Here is a 20,887-nt window from a genome sequence, read left to right as displayed (position 1 = left end):
ACAAATACATGCTTATGCCAGATCTTTGACCTTACAGCAGTTGCTCTCTGAACATCATTCTGAGAGCATTACTCTGCTCTGGAAAAAAAACCTGTGTAAATTGCTGAAGGGACTTTAGGGTAAGTCAAACAAGTGTTCTTCTTGTCCTTCTTTGAGATGAAACACACTTCTGTTTTCCTCCCATAAACCCTTAAACATCCTCTGGTGAGCTCTAGTAATAGACATGTTAATATAACACATAATGAAATGGCATGTTTGAGGATTTACACTTCATTTGTTGATAAATACCCAGTGGCTAAATGTAAGCTTTTATGTCCTCATCCTCTTGAAATACATCTGAGCAGTTCTTTCCAGCCCAGTAAATTCTGTGAGTTGACTGTGATTGAGACGTTTGTGTCCTCTACAACTTTGGGATTGCACTTGTTTGTGAGAGGGCATATTGTGTTATTTTACTGTATGGACTTTGATGTCTTTCTAATGTCTTTTGTTAATTTTTATATGATTTGAATCTTTCATTCCAGCGATGCTCCTCTGGATCTGAAGATAAAGGCCAGCATGATATCAGACATGTTTTCTATTGTGGGTGAGTCTCTTTCTCCTTCTCTCTTTGCACATAAAAAAAGTGTTAATGCATGGGTTTTGGGGAAGGAGGAATGCCAAGGGTTTGGTCTGGCGACTACACCTGAATGAATGCTCTAGGCCAAAATGTTTCTGTTTATTACATACCCACCTGTAGGGTTGGACGGTATCCAGATGTCCATACTTTCATACCGTGCCTGTGTCATCCTGGGGATATACGGAATTACCAGTAGTGCACACAAGGGGTGCTATATATATTTTTATCAAATGTAAAACCCCCTTTTAAAAAAAAGTTACTTACCAGAATGCTAACTAGTACTATTGAATCCTCATAGTGGATGCTAGGTAAATGCTAACGCGCAAATGCGAACATTTACTACTAAGACTGATAACCCAGCTCATAAAGTTATGTAAGTATACTGAACAAAAATATAAACGCAGCATACAACAATTTCAAAGATTTTACTGAGTTAAAGTTCATATGAGGAAATCAGTCAATTTAAATACAGTAAATTTCATTAGGCCCTAATCTATGGATTTCACATGACAGGGAATACGCATGACAGGGATATGCATCTGGACTCAGATACCTTAAAATAAATTGTATTTTGTCACGGTATTTATGTGCATTCAAATTACCATCAATAAAATGCGATTGTGTTCTTTGTCTGTAGCTTATGCCTGCCCATACCATAACCCCACCGCCACCATGTTCACAACATTGACATCAGCAAACCGCTCGCCCGCACGACGCCATACACGTGGTCTGCGATTATGAGGCCAGTTGGCCGTACTGCCAAATTCTCTAAAAGGACATTGGATGCGGCATATGGCAGCGAAATTATCTGGCAACTGCTCTGGTGGACATTCCTGCAGTCTGCATGTCAATTGCACACTCCCTCAACTTGAGACATCTGTGGCATTGTGTTGTGACAAAACTGCACATTTTAGAGTGGCCTTTTATTGTCCACTGCACAAGGTGCACCTGTGTAATGATCATGCTGTTTAATCAGCTTCTTGATATACCACACCTGTCAGGTGGATGGATTATGATGGCAAAGGAGAAATGTTCACTAACAGGGATTTGTGCCCAACATTTTAGAGAAATAAGCTTTTTGAATATGTAACATTTCTGGGATCTTTTATTTCAGCTCATGAAACATGGGACCAACACTTGACATGTTGCATTTTATATTTGTTCAGTACATATCAAAATGCAGTTTGCAGCACGAACAAAACAAACATTAGACAGCAGGGAACTTAATCCAGGAGGGGATTGTCTCTGCTCCTGTTATCAAGAAGCTTGATCTTGCAAGCTAACTTTAGCCACTTAGCTAACATTAGCAAGATAGTAAAACCCAGCTCGAGAGAATAACATTTGGCAAATCCTATATAGTTAACTTAATCATTATAAGGTGTGTATATAGCTGGCAAACAACATAGTCTAACAAGCAAAATGATGAACGCGATCTGCTTTATCTTTTACCTAGTGCACAAGTTGACTGCAGGTATTTATTTAAAAAGTACTAATATTCAAATGTGTATTAAAAAATGTCATATTGGGTATTGATCTTATTGGAAAGTCATACTGATGGTATTTTGAAATACCCCAGGATACCACATATATGGTGTACCGCCCAACCCTACCCACCTGTTTATTTTAAACCATAACCTCTATATACTTTCTTGTTTTAAAGCCTAGTTTGTCAGAAAGGTCCAGTTTTTAGGAATCCACAAATTGCCATGCAGGCTCTTTATCTCATTATAACCACTCTTGCTAAGATACCTATTTCCATTTTGACAATATAATGAATTGTAAGGACCTTTTCTCAGGCAGGCATCTGTCTAATCATGCACACAAACATTTTCCAAGCCATCTCAATAGCTTTGCATAGTAAGTCAGTTCAGAACAGGCCCGATTCTCAACACTTCATTTAGGACATGTCATGGGCAGGCTGCTTAATGAGTTGCCCTTTGATCACTTTGCTCATGCCTTTAACACCCGTTTCCATGTCTCCTCCAAGGCCTCTCTTTACCTGTGAACTGGGCTGCGGCCTAGCTGGGGAGTGCCAGCGTAGATGGAAACTTTGTTGGCCCTGGCTCCTGCCATCCTCAGCATTTAGCCTGCAGCAGGTTCCACTACGTTTATTTTTCAGCCCGGTGTCTCTTGTTATTAGGGCTTTCTTCAGCAAATCCTCACAGCGAAGGAAGAAAGCCGCTAATTGGCCATTCAGCTGCCTGACGCTTGGTTTCAGCCTGTGGAGATAGTCAGGCATTGTTTTACACTTTAACTTTTGCCCCACACTTAGTTTAACGTTGTATATTAGAGAATATGCCTAGTAGGATTGCTCCATAATGGGGCCTCAGAATTGTGGAGAAACCACAGGCATCATTGTAATTGACATTCAATGACTGGCAGGGGAAATTGTCAACAGATGACTTGGTTGTTTTGGAGTCATTAAGCTCTCTTGAGAAATGCGATCTCACATTATTAAGCCAAATAAATCCTTAGCTTGCAAACAAAAAATTGGTTAGCCCTAGGTGCAGATTAACACTGTTTATACAACAGACTCTTAATGCAGAGAATAACATGTCTTTATTATGTCACCTTCCTTCACAATTAATGCATTCTCAGGTAGCCAGGTTGCCGCTGTGGAGAATATTTGATAGAAATTCAAGTCCACATCTGAAATAAATATTCTTATTACACTTTCAATCTCAGCCAATTTTTTCCAAAGCAAGTTGAGCATTGACAATGACACTTGTACTACAAGTACAGCTCATTTGGGGTGGCAGGAAGCCTAGTGGTTCGAGCATTGGGCCAGTAACTGAAAGGTTGCTGGATCGAATCCCCAAGCTGAGAAGGTAAAAATCTGTCGTTTTGCCTCTGAACAAGGCAGTTAACCCATTGTTCCCTGGTATACCGTCATTGTAAATAAGAATTTGTTCTTAACAGACTTGCCTAGTTAAATAAAGGTTACATTTAATCTCCCCGTATGTTCATATCAGTACTTTTGTCATCATCTTGTTTGTACTTCCCTGTCATGATCCGTTGACGATATAAAATGACACTGAGCCCCAGAGCCTGGAGGCCATATCTAATGGCGCTGTGTGAGGGACTGTGATGTGTATGTCTGTACCAGGGCCAGCTTGCGGCTGGATCTCCCTCCACTCCCTCCCGCTCATTAAGTGAGAGGAGGGAATCATAAATATCCAGTTATCTTTGGACTGATGCATGAGTGCAGGCCTGGGGAAAATGAGCAGTGACATGTAAAACATACCCCATCTATTATTCACCAAACAAACCCCGGCGCTTTTGGCAGATAACACTTGGGCTGCATACCAGCTCTGTAAATAATGACAGCATGCCATTAGCATTCATTTTCCCCTTGTGTGTAGCTGTCAGTAACGCGTCAGCCGTGCTTGTAATAATTGCTGCATTTAGACAAGAACGTGGCAAGAGCCCGATTCTTACCTGACGGCTTGGATGAGGCAGTACAAATAACCTCAGGACCTGAGCTGTCGATTTGATCCAAAATAAGTTTTCCTATCACTCTGTATGAGAAAGTATGAAGGGAAAGTATAAAGTAGTTTTTCTGTCTTCACTTTTTGGATCAGTTAGCTCATAGTGAGTTTTAGAGAGAGCATATGTCAATTATTGGGAGTCGGTGTGAGAAGAACTGTGGATAAAGATTAGGACTACAGCTGCCGTATTGATGTCACAAATGGTAGTGTCAGATTGATATTTTATTCATGTGGCTTTACTGCTATAGATAACACATGCTCTCTAGAATATTTGGCCTCTGTCATTTACTCATTGTAGTGTCATGTCCCTGCAGGTTTTGTTTGTCAGGACCCCCTGCTACGACAACCCCGCTCTGAACGGGTGGCTCTGGACCCGGGCCTGAAGTACCCAGCCCACAAAGCACAGGTATGGGACACCACCCTTCTAATTGTTTCACAAAAAAGTGATTTAGTTTAGACATCTGAAGGAACCGTCTTTCCATGCCATATACAGTTGAAGTCGGAAGTTTACATACACCTTAGCCAAATACAGTTTTTCACAATTCCTGACATTTAATCCTAGTAAAAATTCTCTGCCTTGGGTCAGTTAGGATCACCACTTTATTTTAAGAATGTGAAATGTCAGAATAATAAGTGGGATTTATTTGATTTCTTTCATCATATTCCCAGTGGGTCAGAAGTTTACATACATTCAATTCGTATTTGGTAGCATTGCCTTTAAATTGTTTAACTTGGGTCAAACGTTTCGGGTAGCCTTCCACAAGCTTCCCAAAATAAGTTGGGTGAATTTTGGCCCATTCCTCCTGACAGAGCTGGTGTAACTGAGTCAGGTTTGTAGGCCTCCTTGCTTGCACACACTTTTTCAGTTCTGCCCACAAATTGTCTGTAGGATTGATGTTAGGGCTTTATGATGGCCACTCCAATACCTTGACGTTGTTGTCCTTAAGCTATTTTGCCACAACTTTGGAAGTATGCTTGGGGTCGTTGTCCATTTGGAAGACCCATTGGCAACCAAGCTTTAACTTCCTGACTGATGTCTTGATGTTGCTTCAATATATCCACATAATTTTCCATCCTCATGATGCCACCTATTTTGTGAAGTGCACCAGTCCCTCCTGCAGCAAAGCACCCCCACAACATGATGCTGCCACCCCCGTGCTTCACGGTTGGGATGGTATTCTTTGGGCTTTTTCCTCCAAACATAACGATGGTCATTGTGGCCAAACAGTTCTATTTTTGTTTCATCAGACCAGAGGACATTTCTCCAAAAAGTATAATCTTTGTCCCCATGTGCAGTTGCAAACCGTAGTCTGGCTTTTTTATGGCGGTTTTGGAGCAGTGGCTTCTTCCTTGCTGAGTGGCCTTTCAGGTTATGTCGATATAGAACTTGTTTTACTGTGGATCTAGATACTTTTGTACCTGTTTCCTCCAGCATCTTCACAATGTCCTTTGCTGCTGTTCTGGGATTGATTTGCACTTTTCGCACCAAAGTATGTTCATCTCTAGGAGACAGAATGCGTCTCCTTCATGAGCGGTATGACAGCTGCGTGTTCCCGTGGTGTTTATACTTGCGTACTATTGTTTGTACAGATGAACTTGGTACCTTCAGGCATTTGGAATTTGCTCCCAAGGATGAACCAGACTTGTGGAGGTCTACAATTTTTTTTCCTGATGTATTGGATGATTTCTTTAGATTTTCCCATGATGTGAAGCAAAGAGGCACTGAGTTTGAAGGTAGGCCTTGAAATACATCCACAGGTACATCTCCAATTGACTCAAATTATGTCAATTAGCCAATTAATCAGAAGCTTCTATAGCCATGACATCATTTTCTGGAATTTTCCAAGCTGTTTAAAGGCACAGTCAACTTAGTGTACGTAAACTTCTGACCCACTGGAATTGTGATACAGTGAAATAATCTGTCTTTAAATAATTGTTGGAAAATGTACTTGTCATGCACAAAGTAGATGTCCTAACCGACTTGTCAAAACTATAGTTGTTAACAAGAAATTAGTGGAGTGGTTGAAAAAGGAGTTTTAAATTCTCCAACCTAAGTGTGTTTAAACTTCCAACTTCAATTGTAACTTGACTTCATGGAACGTCTTTCTCAGCATCTCATCATGTCTCTTACTGTGCTGTACTGTACTTGTTTTGCTGTTAGAGCTGAGCCCTTTTTGCCCTCATGGAAAATCATTCTCATGAAAAACAACTGTTAATGTAATTGCAGTGTTGGGGTGACATCATCAGCACTGCGAGTGCAGCGCTCTGTGGATTATAATTTATCATTTTTTATCAAGTGACTAATCCTCTCACTAGGCCCTTTTGCTTAATGATGCCACAGCAGCTAATACACTTGGCTCCGTGCAGTCAACTACTGCACCCGGTCTGGGCTGGGATCTGCTGGTGGGACATCAAATCAGACATTTTTCTACTCCACCTTATAGCTATCGTGCAATGAGCACAGATAGAGTTTCTCTACAGTAAGAAGGCTGGAAGTTTGTTCATATGTGTACTCTATGCATGTGTGTCTTTCGATGTGCTTGTCTAAGTGTGCTTCTTTGCATGTGTGTATGTTTACAGTGAGGTGTAGTTAGCGGCTGATGTTCATCTCACTGTCACTTACACTCCATTGCCTCTCTTAGCGTCCTTTATCTGCTCAGTCAGCCATTGCACCCTCCAGAGTGGTAAGTTGTCCTGCCTTCTCATATCCTCTAACCCAACCACATTAACCTGCTGCACCTTTTCCCTCTCCCTCACCACCGTGACGTCTTTACATTTAACTGGTAAGAAAGCCACTTTTTCAACCACTTTTACTTTTTAGACTCTCTTTTTGAGTCCAAACTATTCTGCTATTTTCCCTACTTGCGTCTTCCAAAAAGTACACTCTATCGATTTATGCATCAAGGTCTTAAAGTGGTGCTTTAAATCGAATAGTCTTTAGTAGATTGGTCTGGGCAAGACTATGATTTATAAGCACCGCAATGCAGCTCTTAGAATCCATCACATTAGTACAAGTGTGCAATGCCTCAACCCCTCTGCCGGTTACAGACACAGCAAAACAATCTTGCCATTAAAGCAGTCCTGTTAGATAGGCAGTTACACAATCCTGGGCTCCTAGGGACAACCTGTCCTTTTCCCCTATACTGTGATTAGGAGCAACATTTGAGGTTATTTAATATTTCCCCCAACCAGTCAGACAAATTAAAAGTAATCTCCCCCCACTATTTAGATGACAAATGCTGTATGTGATCCTGTGGGGTTATGCCCCTGCTGTCTGACCGGGTTCAAACCTGCGCTCCAGTCGTCAATCAGCCCTGGTAATGCATGCCGAGTAAGAGGGAGTCAGGAATGCCAGCTAGCCAAGATGGAATATGTGCCATTTATTTAACCCAGGGAGGGAGGAAAGGGGATGATTTTTTAAATATATTTTTTTACATTTTCAATATAGTTGGTGCTTTTCTGTATGTAAAGATAAGCAGATTGTTACATTTTAAGATGTTTTATCAGTGTGTGAGATGATTTCTTAGGTGCAAATGAAAGAATTAAACAGAGCTAGCCAACTTGCATTAACACCCTATTCATTACACTTACTAAACCAGTATCAGGGTGGATTTATATATTAAACCAGTAGTAGGGTGGATTTATGTGGGAAGTACGTGGATGGTACAGTATCAATATAACAATGTGTTCACTCCCCTCTCCTGCAGCGGCAGAGACCCCTGTCAGCCAACAACACTGACACAGACGGGCCTAAGGAGAAGCCAGGAAGTAAACAGGGGGACAGCACCCTGGGCCTGACTGCTGAGGAGGTAAATATACATAGCTGAAGTTAGTTTCCCTCTCATGCAGATCTATCATATTATCTATCACTAATATAGAATTGTTGTTAAGGGTTCTCTTTTTTTTTCTTCTTTTTTTTTCTCCATGGCAGTTGAAAGTCCTGAGGAGGATAAGAGAGGAGCACGAGAGACGAGGGGGGTTCATCCGAATCTTCCCCACCCCAGAGACATGGGAACTGTATAGGTGAGAGGGGTTCAGACACTTTGGGTAATGTTGCACACTAATTCAAGTGTCTAGATACATTTTAGAATAAGGGAAGAAAAGCGATGTCCATACTGCTGCCTCCCTACATTTAACCACTGCTATTACTACTTAATACATCTATTACTACTGTAGTTAGGAGTAAGGTGAGAAGCTGATGCACATTAGAGAATTGGCTGGTTACTGTACATTACATCTCAGAGTATTTATACACTTTACATTATTATATTTTCCCCAAACATGGCTGAAATCCCATGATGACTTCTAGTTGAAACAGCATTAAACCCCCTATTTAGGGGGAAATCCAGTTTTGTGCTTACAGTCCATATTCCTGTATGAGAGATTTGCTGCTTGATTAGCTTTATGGGCCTGTTAATACTGGGGATTTTGTGGCTTTTTACACAGTATGTTTCGAAGTGGTCTTGAAATTACTGGGGCCTATGACATTGAGTATCACAATATCCCTGTTATAACACATTCATCTCCCCACAAATTCAATAGAAGATGCTGAAGCCCAGTGCAGCCTGTGATGTTGATGGTTGTCATTTTGTCATTAACTGTGTCTCTGTTTCTCAGTGGTTATCTGGAGTATAAGACATCGATGAACTCCATGTTGGCTAACAGACTTTTCCATGGAAGGTAAGCATTTTCTTCGTGGTTGGGAAAGGGAACAGCTTCTCCATCAATTTGTGGAAACGGTTGGACCCTGACTGTTTGTTTTGTCTTCAGATGAATAGGTGAGGACAACAGCTAATAAGATCTGTATGGTAATAGTAAACTGTAAAGTTTTCCAGAGCGAGCACAGTGTCTATGTGGCAGTGTGGCTTTGGTAGTCTAGTCCTCAAACAGCGTTTGGGGCTGGGGAGAGTTTATAGAGCAGGGAAAATGTTACAGAATAAACAAAACTATAAAGAATTTTGTTACACAATTCAACATTTATTTATTCTGTTGCATGGGTTCAGACTTCAGATGCATATTGTGCTTATGAGTTTTAGGTTTTTGTACAGTATTTCATTTACTCAGTTTCACTATAGCATAATATTATCTGGGGAGCTGGCATCTCCTCTGGCCCTTTATGATTTTTCCATGTCGCTTGCTTTGGTCCTCAGATTGGGGAAAGCGGTGGTGACGTCAAGATCACGGTGGGTGTTATTGCCGCCATTTTCCCTCACTATCAAATAAAATGTTATTTGTCGCATGCGCCGAATACAACAGGTGTAGACCTTACCGTGAAATGCTTACTTACGAGCCCTTAACCAACAATGCAGTTCAAGAAATAGAGTTAAGAAAATATTTACTAAATAAACTAAAAAATCGAATTAAAAGTAACACAATAAAATAACAATAACGAAGCTATATATAGCGGGTACCGGTACCAAGTCAATGTGCGGGGATACAGGTTAGTCGAGGTCATTTGTAAATGTAGGTAGGGGGTATAGATAATAATAATGACTGTATAGATAATAAACAGCGAGTAGCAGCAGCGTAAAAACAATGGGGGGGAGGTCAATGTAAATAGTCTTGGTGGCCATTTGATTAATTGTTCAGCAGTCTTATGGCTTGGGGTTAGAAGCTGTTAAGGAGCCTTTTGGACCTAGACTTGATGCTCCGGTACCGCTTGCTGTGCGGTAGCAGAGAGAACAGTCTATGACTTTGGTGACTGGAGTCTTTGACACCGGTTAGTATATAGGTCCTGGATGGCAGGAAGCTTGGCCCCAGTGATGTACTGGGCCGTACGCACTACCGTCTGTAGCGCCTTACGGTCGGATGCTGAGCAGTTGCCATACCAGGCAGTGATGCAACCGGTCAGGATGCTCTCGATGGTGCAGCTGTAGAACATTTTGAGGATCTGGGGACCCATGCCAAATCTTTTCAGTCTCCTGAGGGAGAAAAGGCATTGTCGTGCCCTCTTCACGACTGTCTTGGTGTGCTTGGACCATGATAGTTTGTTGGTGATGTGGACACCAAGGATCTTGAAACTCTCGACCTGCTCCACTGCAGCTCTGTCAATGTGAATGGGGGTGTGTTCGCCCCTCCTTTTCCTGTAGTCCACTATCAGCTCCTTTGTCTTGTGCACGCTGAAGGGGAGGTTGTTGTCCTAGCACCACACTGCCAGGTTTCTGACCTCCTCCCTATAAGCTGTCTTATCGTTGTCGGTGATCAGGCCTACCATTGTTGTTTTGTCAGCAAACGTAATGATAGTGTTGGAGTCGTGCTTGGCCATGCAGTCGTGGGTGAACAGGGAGTACAGAGGGGACTAAGCACTCACCCCTGAGGGGCCCACGTGTTGAGGATCAGCATGGCAGATGTGTTGTTGCCTACCCTTACCACCTGGGGGCGGCCTGTCAGGAAATCCAGGATCCAGTTGCAGAGGGATGTGTTTAGTCCCAGGGTCCTTAGCTTAGTGATGCGCTTTGAGGGCACTATGGTGTTGAATGCTGAGCTAAATGTATCAATGAACAGCATTCTCACATAGGTGTTCCTTTTGTCCAGGTGGGAAAGGCATTGTGGAGTGCGATTGAGATTGCGTCATCTGTGGATCTGTTGGGGCGGTATACGAATTGGAGTGGGTCTAGGGTTTCTGAGATGATGGTGTTAGCTATGACCAGCCTTTCAATGCACTTCATGGCTACCGACATGAGTGCTACGGGGCGGTGGCAGGTTACCTACCCTTTCTTGGGCACAAGGACTATGGTGGTCTGCTTAAAACGTGTAGGTATTACAGACTCGGTCAGGGAGAGGTTGAAAATGTTAGTGAAGAAACACTTGCCAGTTGGTCAGCCCGTGCTCTGAATACACGTCCTGGTAATCCGTCTGGCCCGCGGCCTTGTGAATGTTGACTTATTTAAAGGTCTTGCTCACATCGGCTACGGAGAGTGTGATCACACAGTCGTCCGGAACAGCTCGTGCTCTCATGCATGCTTCAGTGTTGCTTGCCTCAAAGCAAGAATAAAAGGCATTTAGCTCGTCTGGTAGGCTCGCGTCACTGGGCAGCTCGCGGCTGGATTTTCCTTTGTAGTCCGTAATAGTTTGCAAGCCCTACCACATCTGACGAGTGTCCAAGCTGATGTCGTAGGATTCAATCTTCAGTCCTGTATTGACGCTTTGACTGTTTGGTTGTTTGTCTGAGGGCATAGCAGGATTTCCCGCTCCTTGAAAGCGGCAGCTCTAGCCTTTAGCTTGGTGCAGATATTGCCTGTAATCCATGGCTTCTGGTTGGGATATGTACGTACGGTCACTATGGGGATGACGTCGTCGATGCACTTATTGATGAAGCCGGTGACTGAGGTGGTATACTCCTAAATGCCATTGGATGAATCCTGGAACATATTCCAGTTTGTGCTTGCAAAACTGTCTTGTAGCGTAGCATAGCATCTGCGTCATCTGACCACTTCCATGTCTTCCAACTTTCCATATCTTACCACAATGTCTCGGAAAATAATAATCGGATACATTTATCTTCTCAGGGACTTATTCAGCCAGACTTGTCTTAGCAATGTCTAATGTACCTGTATATTATTACAGTTCCTTAAATCATTCTGATGTATTATTTGACATTGGGAATAAAGCAACACTTGAATGCTATAGCAGAAATATTGCAATGCAGGCTGTATGAATCGAACTGATCCCTCAGTTTTATCATACTGAATGGGAATCTGTGGTTAAGGAATCATATTAAAGCCCTTCCTCTCGTCCCCCATCAGGAAGCTGAATGGTAATGTGCAGCTGCAGGTGGATGTGGTCCACGCGTGTCACGTGATCCAGTACGAGAGGAAGCTGTTGTCGCTGGAGGCGCGGAGGCGGAGGCTGCGCCACCTGGCAGAGCACTCCGCCATGGGGAGGAAAAGAGCAGGTAGGCCTCAGGGAGTCTGTCCTCTTCCAGCTGACACAGCATAGCAACACTCTGTCTAGTCTCAGACCGAGACCACGGCCTGTCTGGCCAAGCCAAGGGGGAGACAATCAGATGCGTTCATTCCTTTACTTTCTATGAAGAACTCCCCACTACCAGAATGAATATGACAGTGAGAGTTTATATAACAACTACCATAAGTTCTCTTTGCAAAGTGTTGAAGTGTGTCTGCATTTGATCCAGTAAAGAGACAATGATATAATTGACATTCTGAGGTTTGACTTTTTTTCTGTAATGCTTTGTACTTAAGCGAGGGGTCGCAAGGCCTCCCCTACTGGGACCAGTGACGAAGAGGATGTTGAAGAGGGGGAGGAGAGGGTTCAGGAGGAAGAGGAGAAGGAGAAGAAAGCCCTGGGTTCGTTAGCGGTGCAGACCGACACTATGCCCACCTCACTGAAGCGGTTCCACAATGAGGCCCTGTCCTCAGCAGAACCGGCCCGATGCACCACCGCCATTACCAAACCCAAAGTCAACCTGCTCCACATCCTCCAGCAGGGCTGGGACCTCAGGTCAGTGCACACCGCAGGCTTCTGCTCCTGTTGGCAGCCCTCTCCGAATTCTCCTCCCTCCCTTTTCATCCATCCCACCACCCCTCTCTTTGCTTCTCTCAGCAGCAGAAGGAGAAATATGAGGCTCCCAGAGCACGGGCCAAAAAAGCAAAGGAGAAAATCTGGGCCTCTTTTCTTACCCCAGCATGTTGTGATCAGTCCCTTCCATGGGTACCTAATTCACAACATAGAGAAAACACTGAGGAAGCGAATCCTGGGTATCAGCCTTGAATTCAATCTAGAGACACTCCCTGTGATTGGACTGTTAATTGTAAGAGTCAAACTGTCCTTTCTTTGTTTTAATTTGGAAGGACTTGAAAGGCAGTTTGTAATACGCATGCAAAAATATTTAGACCTCGTTTAGTTTTTACAATAACATTAATGAATATTACATACTTCTGTCTAAACGGCAACAAAGGCTCCAGTCTCCTATAGATTTTTTAAGTGTGTCTGAAATTGTAATTTGAGGGGGAATTACAATAACAAGTCTACGTTTGTCGAAATTCCTCTGAGCTTGCCAGGACTGTGAAGGGACCTGGGAAATTATAGTACAGTATATCATTGTTTGTGTTTGACAGCTTTTTACAAAACATTTTTCCACTACATTGTACTGGCAGTACCCTTTTCAGGTTAATTTGGGCCATGAAAACAATTATTCACTCTTGGTGCTGGCCGAGAGGGCAAGTCACACTGTGCGCCAACACTCTGGCTGAAAATGATACATACCTGTATTTGTTTTGTCTCTTGCATGATGCCTAAAATAACAAACAGAATATGCGTCAGTGCTTTTGCTTGCTGTTGTAACACATGTATCTGAGATTCCTGAAAGGCAGTAAACCTTTGTTCCCATTTAAATTGTCTGGAGACCGGGTGGAGATTATTCATTATTTACTGTCAGGGAATGACAAAGTTGGAGATGAGATCTGTGTTGCAGTGTGTGTGTTCCTGCGTGGGCAATTCCTTTCTCTACTGTCATTCTCTCCATCCCATTTGTCTTTTTTAACCGTGCTTATCTTTGCAATTTTTTTATCTTTACAAAATGTTCTTTCCTCTTCCTGTCTCTGCCATATTTTTTTATCTTCCTCCTTAGTTTCCTCTCCTCAGCCTCTCATGTCCTCCTAAATCAAGCCTCTCTCTCCCCCTGTGCTGCAGTAAGGTCCAGGCTCGGATGGCCTTCTCCTCCTATCTCCTTCGGGTGCAGATGAGGCTACTCGCAGAGAGCAGGACTATCGCTAACTCCGCCTGGCCAGAGAAGGACAATGAGCAAATGGTAATACAACTGTCTGATACCATTGCCCCGGGGAATGACTGTATGGAAAAGAGAACCTGGACCCTTGTGTTATGTTTATCTGCATTATGTTACTCATCGGAGCCACTTGGGTCATAATGTGCTGAGGTGTTTGTGGCCACATAGAGAGGAAAACCGTGTGAGTACGTGACTGCGTCAAAGTTGATTTTATCAGAAAGCCTCTGGAGAAAATAAACGTGAACATGTGTCCATCATGAAAAGTCCATCCATTTTTTTGTTGCTGCAATAAATGAAATAATAATACAACGTAAAAGTGAGTGTAATGATGATGAAGTGCAGTGACAGCAGGTCTCATCTCCAGGAGCTGGTGATCCGCTTCCTGAAGCGTGCGGCCAGTAACCTTCAGCAGGACATGAGGATGGTCCTGCCCAGTCGCCAGCTCCCCCTCCAGGATCGCCGACGCATCCTGTCCCACCAGCTAGGAGAGTTCATCCACTGCTACAACAAGGTGTCCACTGCCAGCCACACAGCAAGAGACTCTTCAGCCTCTAGTGTCTGCTACTGTTCTAGGACCTGTTTATAGTTATTACACTAGTCAGGGAGTCTCCATTTTATTTTCATTATTCGTTTTTCCTTTGAGTTCTTATCCAATTAGAAATGTTTGGTTCGAGGGCCTCCCGAGTGGTGCAGCACTAGCTGTGCCTCTAGAGATTCTGGGTTCGAGTCCAGGCTCTGTCACAGCCGGCCGCGACCGGGAGACCCATGGGGCGGCACACAATTGGCCCAGCGTCGTCCGGGTTAGGGGAGGGTTTGGCCGGCAGGGATGTCCTTGTCCCATCGCGCAATAGCAACTCCTGTGACGGGCCGGGCTCAGTGCACGCTGACACAGTCGCCAGGTGTACGGTGTTTCCTCCGACGCGTTGATGCGGCTGGCTTCCGGGTTAAGTGGGCATTGTATCAAGAAGCAGTGCGGCTTGGTTGGGTTGTGTTTTGGAGGACACACGGCTCTCGACCTTCGCCTCTCCCGAGTCCATACGGGAGTTGCAGCTATGAGACAAGACTGTAACTACCAATTGGATACCCTGAAATTGTGGAGAAAAAGTGGTAAAAATATAAATAAATTGGTTGAGTTGTTCATTTTATGAGGAAGCAACAAATAACTGTTAATACTGACTTGCTCAGACAGGCCAGTGTACTTGGTCTCTGACTGGTCTCTTTCCTCACAGGAGACAGAGCATATGGTGAAGAAACTGGAGAAGGTCAAAGACCAGGAACATTGTATCAACCCCAGTGTGTTTCAGGAGTTTATAGCTGAGGCAAGGTAAGTGAGCTGGCACCTACTCGCTCCTGACTGTTTCACTTACTTCTGCTACTTAACACTGGTCTTACTCTTGGTATCATGGCGAATGTTCACACTGCTCTCTTCTCTTCCAGTGAAAGTGATCTGGAGGAGGTCCTGACATTCTACACACACAAAAACAAATCAGCCAGTGTCTTTTTGGGAACCAAATGTCGGAGCACTAAACCTGACAATAGCAACAGCCTAGGTTCAAGAGAGCCAGCTACCACAGAGAACCAGAAAAGTGAGTAGAAATTGTCAGATGAATTACATCTGTTCAGTAGGGACTTTTGTATTCCAGTGTGCCACAGATTCCACATATTTCTACAATTAGTAGAATTGTATTTTTTTTATTTCATCCTTTGTTGACAAATCCTTTAATGTATTTGGGAATTTTGCTGTTTTGATTTTGAAAAGTCACATTAAGGGAAAAAAGGCTGAGTCATACAAAGTCAAGTACAGGTCAGCTTCTAATTATTAACCCACGTGTGTCAGAGCCATGGAATGGCCGGCTGGATGATAACAGGGATCTGTCTTATTTTGTGCTCTGAACAGCTTTGCCCGTGGCAAAAGACGGCTCCAGCGCCTCAGCCTCTGAGTCCTCAACGTCTGAAGTCAGAAACAGCACAGACCAGGCCAGTGTAGTCCCACCCACTGCTGACCAACCCACTGTAGAGCAACCGGCTGCAGCCCTCAGAAGTAGTAAACAACCCGAGGTCCAGGCCTCCCAGCACTGCTCCAGCTTTCCAGCTGCCTTAGACTGTGGCCACATCCACCTGCAGCACTACTCTCACCCCCAGAATCCACCCCAGTCTCTGCCCCTGCACTGCCCCCCACCACCGCCCCCATCTCAGCCCCTATCCTACGACCAGTCCCACTTTCGCCTCCACTTCCCTCGCCAGCCAGAAACCCCTCCACAGCCCCAGGCCTCTGTGTTCTCCTCAGCCTCGACCCTTGTCCCCCAGCCCCCTGGGGTAATATGGGCAGCTGCCCGCCCTGGTCCCACCACAGTCTCAGCACCACCAGTCTCCCAGGTGCTAAGGCAGGTCCAGTCCTTTACCTCCACCTCCTCTGCGGCTGCAGCCTCGTCCTCCATGCCTGGTGCCATCCACATCTACAGCCAGAAGCTCTCCAGGCCCATCTCTGCAGGTCAAGGTAAACCCTTGATGAATAACATCCTGATAGATGTTTGGTGTGTTCTCAGCTCCCAGGCTTTCTATGGCCTAAGATGGTGGTCTTCCACCTCTTCTTGCCCAGGGACCCCCTCCCGGGCAAACGGGCGACCCATGGATCCCCATCATATTTTAGCAAAAAATTATAATTCCTTATCAGGTGACTGATAATGGCAAGGAAAAGTAATCAACTTTTTAAAATGAATAGATTTGGTTGGTAGTTTTTCATTATTTTGTGTAAACTCTAACATAGCCTATTAGCTAGAAAAGTAACTCCAAACACATTTTCGCTATGAGTAGCTGATTATACAATAATAATATAAAATAAGGGTAAAAAAAATATATATTATAAATATACAAATGTTAGCCATGTGTTGGCAAAAATGTATAACTAAGTCAAGAAAGGTTACCAGCAGCAACTTGCCGCATTGGTAGCCTATTCGCAGGTGCTTTTTAAAAGCCTATGTCAGACATGCCAGTGAGTATAATTTGCTCATTATTAGGAGTTGAGAAATAAAGTTGACATCATTGGAAAGAAGATATTCTCCTCTTTTCTACTGTAGGTATGTAATTCAGAATCCACATTTCTGTATATATATATTTTTTCCATGGACCCCCTGCAGTACCTCTGGACCCCTACACCCGTCATTCATTTCATGTTTCTCTCTGCTTCAGCAATCAGAAGGACTGCCTCCAGCCGGCCCAGACCAGATCCAAATGGGGTCTTTAAGGACCTGGACTCACTGCCTGCTCGGGCGCAGTCCAACCAACAAGCCATAGTCTCAGCCCTGCATAAACTGGCAGAGAAGCAGGCTGCCCGCCAGTACAACAGCTCCAGCCACATCAGTCTCCTAACACAACACGTGAGTCTCCTGTCACCTTATCCAACTCCTCTACCTTCTTTCCTGCTCAACAACTAGATACAGTCATCTGATGCACAGGTAGGGTGATCATGTCAGGAAACAGAACTACTACAATTGTATGATACACTGTACTGTAAAGTGATCTGTCTTGCACAGTGGTTTTACTGAGAGTGTTTTAATATTCCGCTGTGTTGTTAGTGTGTAAACCTCTCTGTGACCCCATGGGGAGTGATGGCTCAGAGCTCAGTGCTGCTCGCTCATCCAGCAGGCAGAGAGGGTTCCTGGAGCCTACAGCCTGTGGGCTGGAGCTGGCTGATCTGAGCGGTGGGGCGGTGAGCTGAGGCTCTGTGTGAGGTCTCATTATCAGATGCACCACAGGGAGTGCTTTCTGTTGATATTTAACAGGCAGTCACTTTTTTGTGGTAATTGATGCTTATAAATGGAAGAATGTGGCAAATTGGCACCGAGTGGGGGAGCAAGGGCTCTGCTTCCTCCACCACCTCTCTGTTTCCTCTCTTCCCTGAGGGTTTGTCGTTCTCAGTGGGTAAGCCCACAAGCCTCCCGCTCTACCTCGCTCCCTCCCACTTGCTCTCCCTCCCTGGGAGTTTTTTGTGATGGCACTAGACCACACAGACTGCAGTTTTATGGCTTCCTCTTCTCTGTACACTATTCTATTCCTCTGAAAGATGTTTTCTGTAATTCCCATGCATAGTTAATCCTGGTAATGGCAAAAGCTTATTTTGCAGGGCAAAATAGTTTAATGGTTTGCACTTAAAGGGTCTGAATATACTTGGCCTTTCTCTCAACTCAGATTAGAAGTCATTAAATCACTTATAAATAGTGTTCTGTATAGAGAAGCAACACCATGTCCCTCCCACCCTTTGTCATAGTGGTGTTAGTGTGGGCAGGGTGGTAGCCTAATGGTTAAGAGGTTGGGCCAGTAACCGAAAGGTTGCTGGTTTGTTCCACTGATTGACCTTTGAAGATTCAGCAATTACTCCTTTTCACATGCCAGGCCTCATCTTTTGGGAATAACCTTAACTAGTTTCACAATGTAATAATTTTGAATGGGGTAAATGTAAGTATTTCTTATCATGTGAAATCAAATAAATATGTGCTGGATTGTCAGTCCTCCCTCTATGTAACTTGTACCTTGAGGGCGTGAAACATGATTACACTTTCATAACATTCTGTTTTAGACAGGCCCATGTACACCCCGACATGATTCAACATGATTTAGTATTTAAGTAATTACAATTTGGTTTGGAGATGTGTGTTCTTTACTTCCATTGTGGTGAAACGTGATAATATTAATGTCATATCTCTTATGTTTCGGGTATATCAAACATATCCACCCAAAAGTAATTTCCTCCCTCTCCCAGTCCCACCCAGGAGAGCAGCAGCAGGCACACGTCAAGTGTAATCCTAGTTGGATGCAGTAATGATAGGAATGTACATATTAAGGTAGCCTGGAGTTGAGAAACACCTTAGTTCTGATGAACAACATGGGGCGGCAGGGTAGCCCAGTGGTTAGAGTGTTGGGCTAGTAACTGAAAGGTTGCAAGTTCAAATCCCCGAGCTGACAAGGTACAAATCTGTCGTTCTGCCCCTGAACAAGGCAGTAAACCCACTGTTCCTAGGCTGTCATTGAAAATAAGAATTTGTTCTTAACTGACTTGCCTAGTTAAATAAAGAGAAAATTAAATGGGGAGTTCCTTTTGGGGAACTGTTGATTGTGAAATGTTGGAATTTCCGATTTCATGGATTCGAACTTACATTCAAATGTAATTATGGATTTACTGAAGATAACTGGCATCCCAGCACTTCTAGGTCAGCATGGTTGAAGAACCTTCACCATTGAGATCTGTTGACAGTGTATTATAGATTCCTTCCAAATCCTTGAGGAATGAAAATAAACTCTGTATTGGGCCCTGAAAAGCTCCCCGACCTGGCTGTGTTCTGTCAGCTCTTGCATTAATTTAAACACCTGTCGTTTAGGAATGTTTGACATTTCCCTTTCTCTGGCATGACTACTAGCCAAACAATTCATTCACCTGCCCAGAACTTGGCTTTTAAAGCGCAGAAAAAATAAACAGCCCTCCCAGCTAACAATTCTATGGAGAGAGAACCTTCTTTTTGTAATGTTCCCCTAATGTTTGAGTTTCCAGTTCCTTTAGTTAGGGGAACATTCTATTATGTTAGCAAAAACCTTCTGGAACCTTTTTTAGCATGTTCTGGTGTTAAATTTGGGAGGCCATTCCCTTAAGTTCTGTTTGACATCATCTAGAACATGGTTACAATGTTCTCAGAATATACAACATTAATGTTCGAGCTGAGATTTACTTCAAAGTGTATTCATCCTTTTGCTTACACCTATCAAGTTGTTTCAGATCTACCCAAATGCCTAGGGAAGAAGGGGTTAGGGTTTGTTCTGGACAGGGCCTAACTATAATGTCCCAATAAGCACATGCCCTAGAGATATCCCTTATTGGAACACTGGCTAGGGTGTTTGTCATTGGTGCTGATGGTCTCCGTTTGAGACCCGCTAGGGTAGTTACCCTACTCACATTCTTGTTATTAATGTCATTATTTGGCAACAGATACAACACACCTATCTGGTCTAATTAAAATTAGTTTCTCATTGGAAGATGGGTTTCAGTAGAATTCTAGATAGAGTTCTCAGATGCTCAGCTATCGTCTTTTTTATTCACACCACGTATACCATGTATAACAAACATGCCTCTGATAAGGAATAACGTCTGTAACATTCCTAATTCATTTCTGACACATGGCCCAGGCGGTAGTGTTGCTTCTGATCGAAACATACCCAGAACATGGTTGCCATAGTCTCAGAATATCAGAAATGTGTATATTTACAGTAGCATGTCTGTACTTTCTCACATTTGCCATTTAAGCAATGATGATGCCAGTTATACCAAAACAATACACAACACAGAGTTCCATCTCCAAGTTTTAATGTGGAAAAATAGACAAATTCCAACAGAATCGCATAGGACCAGTGTTGGGGGTAATACAATAATTTTAGTAACACATTAATATAACGAGTTACTGTCTTCAAATATTGTAATATTATTAGTTACTTTTTCAAGTAACCTATATATATTACACTCAGAAACATACACTACATGGCCAAAGTGGTTGACTGAGATATCAAGAAAACAAACGCCTTATGGACGGTTACCCATTCTAAAACTGACTGGAATTCTATGTTAAGAGTGTTAGTTATTTATTTTACTGTTGAGTTGTCAGCGTACATGCACACACAGGATTTATTCAAGGTCAATTTAAGGTCATTATTAAACACATAAAACAATAATGGTCCAAGACGGCTGCCCTGCGGTACACCACACTGTGTTAACTAACCTCCAAACGAGCTTCAATGCCATACAACACTCCTTCCGTGGCCTCCAACTGCTCTTAAACGCTAGTAAAACCAAATGCATGCTTTTCAACCGTTCGCTGCCCGCACCCGCCCACCCGACTAGCATCACTACCCTGGACGGTTCTGACCTAGAATATGTGGACAACTACAAATACCTAGGTGTCTGGCTAGACTGTAAATTCTCCTTCCAGACTCATATTAAACATCTCCAATCCGAAATCAAATCTAGAATCGGCTTTCTATTTCGCAACAAAGCCT

The 20,887-nt window shown here is 43.5% G+C and overlaps 1 protein-coding gene across 1 annotated transcript in view; it reads left to right on the top strand.

Moving 5' to 3' along the window:
* ttll5 (tubulin tyrosine ligase-like family, member 5) overlaps positions 1–20,887 on the top strand; it is an 88,747-nt gene that overhangs the window by 23,101 nt on the left and 44,759 nt on the right. Inside the window, exons 14-28 of the mRNA XM_082973153.1 lie at positions 522–583; positions 4,419–4,510; positions 6,747–6,788; positions 7,812–7,913; positions 8,036–8,127; positions 8,722–8,784; positions 9,255–9,287; positions 11,850–11,998; positions 12,306–12,564; positions 13,756–13,873; positions 14,214–14,360; positions 15,079–15,173; positions 15,287–15,435; positions 15,747–16,346; positions 17,039–17,226. Of these exons, the coding sequence (XP_082829279.1) occupies positions 522–583; positions 4,419–4,510; positions 6,747–6,788; positions 7,812–7,913; positions 8,036–8,127; positions 8,722–8,784; positions 9,255–9,287; positions 11,850–11,998; positions 12,306–12,564; positions 13,756–13,873; positions 14,214–14,360; positions 15,079–15,173; positions 15,287–15,435; positions 15,747–16,346; positions 17,039–17,226 (2,191 nt within the window). The remainder of the gene's footprint in view (positions 1–521; positions 584–4,418; positions 4,511–6,746; positions 6,789–7,811; positions 7,914–8,035; positions 8,128–8,721; positions 8,785–9,254; positions 9,288–11,849; positions 11,999–12,305; positions 12,565–13,755; positions 13,874–14,213; positions 14,361–15,078; positions 15,174–15,286; positions 15,436–15,746; positions 16,347–17,038; positions 17,227–20,887) is intronic.

Source organism: Salmo salar, chromosome 01 (assembly GCF_965601325.2).
Source record: "Salmo salar chromosome 01, fSalSal1, whole genome shotgun sequence".
NCBI lineage: Eukaryota > Metazoa > Chordata > Actinopteri > Salmoniformes > Salmonidae > Salmo > Salmo salar.
Note: the sequence above shows the minus strand (reverse complement) of the source record. Positions and strands in the feature narration are given on the sequence as shown.